Source organism: Octopus sinensis, linkage group LG14 (assembly GCF_006345805.1).
Source record: "Octopus sinensis linkage group LG14, ASM634580v1, whole genome shotgun sequence".
Classification (NCBI taxonomy): Eukaryota; Metazoa; Mollusca; class Cephalopoda; order Octopoda; family Octopodidae; genus Octopus; species Octopus sinensis.
In genome coordinates, this window is record NC_043010.1 from 61603626 (window position 1) to 61610453 (window position 6828).

Consider the following 6828-nt stretch of genomic DNA (forward strand, 5'->3'; position numbering starts at 1 on the left):
CTTTACGTGCCACCTGCACAGGTGCCAGACGAAGCTGGCAAACGGCCACGGACGGATGGTGCTTTTTACGTGCCACCGGCACGGGGGCCAGGCGAGGCTGGCAACGGCCACGAACGGATGGTGCTTTTAATTTTCAGTGACAGTGTGTAGAACACTGCCAACAGTAAATATATAAAACACAAGTCACATGACAGACCATCACAAAATACTGTGTGTTGAACAGAAGAATACAAGATGTCTAGGGAAGGGGTCATGAGCCAGGAAAAAAAGGAGCAGACAGCTGGAAGCACTCGTATTGTTTTATTATGATTATTATTATATGTAATTATATTTTGCATCATAATGTTCTCAGCATTTAGTTCAGGTTTTTATTACTGCTACCAAAAAGCTTTTCGTTTCTTTTTTGACCGGATGTTGTCTTTTGTACCTTCAGTGCAAAGGACCCCTGTAACCCCCTCTATGGGGAGCATTAGGGATTGTTCCTTTACACTTGGAACAGACAACGGAATACAAAATATTCCAATGATATTTTGACTGTAATTGGTTCATAATTCATAACGCTGAGTTAATAATATATATCTATACATATGTGTGTGTACGTATCTTTATGTATCTATATGTATGTATGTGTGTGTATGTATATATATGTATATATATATATATATATATATATATATATATATATATATATATATATATATATGTATATATATATATACACACACAGCTTGTAGTTATTTCTGTACACTGTTCATGTTAATATCCAGGATTTGAACACAGTGATCATTGGTGGATTATCATCATAGTTATTGAAACACACATACACATATGTATACACACATATGTTTTTATACACACACACACACACACACACACAAATATATATTTACAGAGAATATGTACCTGGTTAAAATGAAACAACTATGAAAATGAAATGAGAGTCAGAAATGGGTGGACTATTAAGTAGAATGCGTTTGTTTGTGCAGCATGAGTTTGTCTCGTTGGGAGAATTGTTTCCCGCAGAATTCACAGCGATGGGGCTTCTCTCCAGTATGGGTGCGCAGATGCACATTTAGCGCATCTTTCCGTGCAAACAGTTTTTCACAAATAGAACAATGATATGGTTTGACACCGGAATGAGTTCGTTCATGTATCTGTAGTTTGTCTTTCTGAGAGAAACCCTTTGAGCAGTAGCTGCACACATAGGGCCTCTCCCCCGTGTGGATTCTGATATGGATATTTAGGGTGTCCCGACGAGCGAAGCGCTTCGAGCAGAACACGCAGCCAAAGGGCCTCTCCCCTGTATGAGTCCTTTCATGAATGATTAACTTGTCTTTTTGGAAGAAACGGCGCGAACACATGCTGCAACCGAAGGGCCGGATGCCGCTATGGGTCCTCTCATGGACTTCCATAGTTCGACGACGTAAGAACGGATTGCCGCAGATGTTACAATGAAATGGTTTGTTGAGAGAGTATTTGGTGTAGGAGTGCGGCTGGTGTCGCTGTGGCGGCTGATGTTGCTGTTGAGTCTGTTGTTGTTGCTGCGGCTGTTGTTGTTGTTGCTGAGTTTGTTGTTGAGTTTGTTGTTGTTGCTGTTGCTGCTGTTGTTGTTGTTGATGTTGCTGAGACTTCTGCACTGCAAACAATGGCTTTGAGTTAAAGACACTGGCATTGAGAACACTGTTGCTGAGAGTGCTGCTGTTGAGGCTGTAGTGACCACCAGAACTCAAGTTCAGTTTCAGGCCGGAATTGCCTTTACCTCCCCCGCCAGAGCCACTGCTGCTGTTGTTGTTAGTGTTGCTGCTGCTGCTGCTGCTGCCGCTGGGGCTACATATAGAGTTTTTCTTGACAGCTGAGTGTGATTGCAGGAAAAGGTTTTGTGAATGAGATGTCACTGATGATGAAGAAGTCGTATCCTTGCCGGCAGCATCAGCCATGCCGGAATGTGCAGGTCTTTTATTTCTTTTGTCACTGGAATCTTTCACCGAAGTGCCATTGTAGTTAATCTTTGGATTGTTGTACTGAGTCGGCTGGTTGCTGGAGTAGTGACTATGGGATTGATGTTGTTGGTGTTGCTGATGGTGGTGTTGGTGGTGATGGTGTGCTGGATGGCGCTGTTCTTGACCGATAGTCTCAGGAAATACCTGCTCCCCCACCTGCAGATGCAAATTTCGAGCTTCCCGTTGAGGAAACTGCATTTTTGAGCAGTGCTTCTCCTACCAGACACAGCACACCCGCTTCTCTCCAATGCACTACACACCTCTAGTAAACACCACAAACTCCTAATATGTACAACACACTGCTACTATAAACCTCTATCATACACACACATATACACTGCAGAGGTAACCTTGGGTTTTCAGTTTAAAATTTGAAAGAAAAACAGAAATACAAATAAAAAATTCCTCTTGTGGGCTAATATAGCATGATACCCTCTTGTGGGCTAATATAGCATGATATCCTCTTGTGGGTTGATTATATAATACAGTGTTATATTGTAGGTTGATGGTATAGTATTATGTTGTAATATAGTATAGTATCCTCTTGTGCGCTGATATACCTTGCAGATTGCTATGACAGAATACCTTGCTGTGTTATTGTCAGGTTAATAAAGAATAGATTTCAACAATATTCTCCTGTGAGCTCTTTCTCTAATTGCCAATCTCCATTTTATATCCATGATATCACATGAGAAAAGAGTTTGAGAAGATCCAGCAGTGGAACAAACATACAACACACAGCTACTTTGCTATGAGATCTTAGTTTCCAGTAGACTAGACTCCACCGAGTGAGGTTGTCTTTCTACTCCAAGATGTCATCACTCAAGTGTGAACAGCAGTTCTGTATGTGAAGAGGAGAGAGGATGATGTTTCGTTAAACTTTCTCTTCTGATGTTCACAGGACCCCTGAACAAGGTGACTATTTCTCATACCTCCAACAAATTCCTACAAACAAACAGAAAAACAAATAAATAATAGCCAGGTAAATATTGGTAAGGAGTTTCATACAAAGTTGGGGGAACAACAGACAACTCATTACATTTCTATTAAAAAAACTTCTGGGTTTCCCCTATTTTACCTCACTATATCCATAATGTATACTGGAAGGCACATGTCCTAGTGGTAAGAGTAGCATACTCACAATCACTAGATCAAGAGTTCAATTCCTGGATCAGGTGGTGCATTGTGTTTTTGAGCAAAACACTTCATTTCCCGTCGATCCAGTCCATTCTGCTGTCAATGGGTAACCCTGCAATCAGTGAGAATGTTGGCATGCTTGCCTGACCAGCAGGGTGTCATCATTCAAAAGCTAAAAACAATGTGATGGACCAGCAATGTATAACATGCATTGGACTGGTCAACACTGTGATATCCATAATGTCTCACTAAAGCATCAACACATTTTTAAGGCCCAGGGTCAGTATTTAATTCAGATTTAAAGGGGTGAAATGGATATAAGATATATTTTGTCTTTCTTCCCTACAGACTATATGAGATTATTTTATTATCTTCCACATACCTAACACTTTTACAAAAGAAGGCCCTAAGTGCCAGGTAACATTCTAACAGTCTATCATAGGTAACACCCCCCCACATATTTTGGTACATATTTCTGACAAACAGGTGAACTGTGGTCATGCAGAATATAGTGTTCTGTCCAAAAACAAAATGGATAAGAGATGTCTCAAGATAATGTTTAGATCGTATAAGCTTCAATGATCACAATGAACTAAAAACCCACATCACATTCCCATACATATGAAGAACATACAACTTGAACTACAGAAATAGCAGCCAAATCACACTCTGAAGAATATAAATTATAACATACTGTAGTCCTAGATATATTCATCATCATCGTTTAACATCCGCTTTCCATGCTGGCATGGGTTGGACGATTTGACTGAGGTCTGGTGAACCAGATGGCTGCACCAGGCTCCAATCTTGATCTGGCAGAGTTTCTACAGCTGGATGCCCTTCCTAACGCCAACCACTCCGAGAGTGTAGTGGGTGCTTTTTACGTGCCACTGGCACAAGGGCTAGTCAGGTAGTACTGGCAACAGCCACGCTCAAATGGTGCTTTTTATGTGCCACCTGCACTGACAACAACCTCGCTTGAATGTTTTTTTTCATGTGCCACCAGCACAAGTGCCAGTAAGGCGACACAGGTAACGATCATGCTCGAATGATGCTTTTTACATGCCACCAGCACAAAAGCCAGTTTGTTGCTCTGGCAACAATCACACTCGGATGGTGCTCTTAGCGCTCCATCAGCATGGATGCCAGTCATCGAATTGGATTTTGATATCGATTTCACTTGCTTCAACAGGTCTTCACAAGCAGAGTTTAGTGTCCAATGAAAGAAAGGAAAGGAAGTGTCTAGAAAAGGACATGGATGGATGGGAGCACAACTGAAGAAAAAAAAAATCTTTCATCATAGATTTGCTCAATCATGATCGATGTAGGACTAAAACCAACACCAAACTCACTTGTGGCACCTTCCTCTCACCACCATAACGCACAATCCTTCTTCCCCATTTCTTCCATGTCACTAATTCTCACCAACCAAACAAAACTGAGCATCAAGTTATATCACCACCACCACTCCACAGACTACTTACTGGGGTGGGGATACTAATAAGGCTGTTACCCCATGCCTTGTGAGTCAAAAGGCAACCAACCACCATGCCAGTACCTACACAGCTTCTTCTGCCCTTAACAATAACTCTCTAAAGAGCTCAGCTGAGGGCCACAACAGAAGTGCTCCCTGCCACAAATGTGGTGTGACAGTGCCACTGCAGCTGCTGCTACACAAAGACCTTCTAGATTACACCCAGAGAAAGTCTACTGAAATAACTGACATGAAGTCACATTCACACACACACAGAGCTTTTGTTTCACAGATAGATGGTCTCCTCTCAGTCCTTTCTACCATTACTGCAATGGCCTCTGCTCCTCATAGATATCTCATCTCATTCCACCTTCCAATCAAACTCTCTCGAGCAACTTGTTTCTCTTTTCCTTTCATCTCCCATGTTGCATCCACTCCCAGGCCCAAACAGTCCTGCCTTCTTTCCCTGAATGTCAGCTCTGCGTTTAACCCCTTCCCTCTAAGTATTCCCTGCAACCACCAACTGGCAACAGAACCAATTGCCCTGGTCTCACACACCCTGCAAAGACCACCAGGGATCACCATCTCATCTCAGTTTCAAACCTGACGAACGGCTCTGCTTGTTTAGCCCCAAGTTAGGCATGACTGAGTAAGATTTATAACACCAACCGTGACCATTACGTCCTTTTTTAAAGTCAATATACCCCCCACCACCACCGACTATGTTATCCGCTAATGTCTTTTTTTTTGTTTTTTGTTTTAAGACTTGATGGACATTTGGCTACTATTTCTAGCAGATGAAAAGGTCAAGCGAGCGATCTTCTCTTATTGGTTGGATCTCGTTGTAAAGTAAAAAACAGAATCAATGACTGTGAAAGGTAAACCCTGTGAAAAGTAAATTGACCGCAGAGAAGAAAGAATTTATCTGCCCAGGCGTGACTGAACTCAAAACATTGGAGAAACGAAAGTACATAAAGAGCGTTTGTCTGCCGTTTGTACTGTTAAATGTTGGGCTGGGAAAATAACAAATAAGGATTGTTTTGCTGTTTAAGACCAAATGTTAATGTCTGTTGATGAGGGATTGAATGGAAATGGCGGGCGAGGGTGAAAAGAGAGAGAAAGGGGGGAAAAGGGGAGAGAGAGAAGGGAGAGGAAAAAGGACAATACTGAATTGTGGATGTTGAGAAGGGAGAGGGACAACAGTGGATGGAAATAGACATTTTAGGGGTCAAGTTTCGTGACAAAAATTTTAGTGATCGAGAGTCAATAAGAATTGGAGTCGACGAGGAGGGAAAAAAGACGATATTTGAATTAAAGATCATTGCAGAGCTAATGTCAACAGATGCACTGAGAGGCCATCTTAGTGGAGTCAGGGGCTGCTGGACAGACATTTCGGATGAAGAGGCCTTCAGGGCTCTCTCCCTCTATCTCTCTCTCTCTCTCTCTCTCTATATATATATATATATATATATAATATATATATATATATATATATATAATGAGCAAATGTATTAATGATGATAACAGTAACAGCAAGAAAGATGTAAACAGTTCTGTGTATGTGTGTGTTTGTTTGTATAGATAAATAAATTTAAAATTTTAAAACTGGATATTTAAAATTAATCACTAGAAAAAAAGTGAACACGAAAAAGCGACCGAGTTGATCACCAGCTTCGAACATACAAATTTATTCTACAATATAAATTAAGTAGAGCATATTGCTCTGTGTGTGTGCAACATCAAAAAATAGTTTTGAATAAAACAGCAATCTCTGTTCTATCCCAAATGCATATATATATGTAAACAACCCTGCACAGTACTCGGAATCGACATTATATCTGACCTTTTACAGCGGTTCTCATCTAATATTCACTAAAAGTACGCTGTTTTTTATATAAACAATGGGGAATAAACTGAAGTTATTTATTTATTGAACCTGTTTACGACATTGAGCTATGAAACAAAAACTGTATATATATGAACTTACCGACAACGGATATACATAGTAGTGTATATAAGGCGATATAGTATTATATACTAAACACATGTAGATTAGATATATATAGGGAGAGAGAGGCTGAAGATGAGGAGGGAAGGATTTTTGAAAGAAACAGATTCACAATGAATGATGGAGAGTCACTAAGAGAGATAACTTAGCAACCGGTGTTGGCCGAATATAATGTCACTGATGAAAATAGCTTTTTGATAGAGATTGTA

The 6828-nt window shown here is 40.6% G+C and overlaps 1 protein-coding gene across 1 annotated transcript; it reads right to left on the minus strand.

Moving 5' to 3' along the window:
• Positions 1–283: 283 nt before the first annotated feature.
• LOC115218846 (zinc finger protein 510) lies at positions 284–6828 on the minus strand. Its single transcript, XM_029788793.2, has 2 exons — positions 6599–6828; positions 284–2945 (listed from the first exon to the last, which is right to left on the minus strand). The coding sequence occupies exon 2, from the start codon at positions 2196–2198 to the stop codon at positions 960–962; it is 1239 nt and encodes a 412-aa protein (XP_029644653.1). The 5' UTR covers positions 2199–2945; positions 6599–6828; the 3' UTR covers positions 284–959.

What these genes read in the sequence shown, in the direction of transcription:
- LOC115218846 (XM_029788793.2), bottom strand. Translation starts at nt 2,198, where the DNA reads ATGCAGTTTCCTCAACGGGAAGCTCGAAATTTGCATCTGCAGGTGGGG.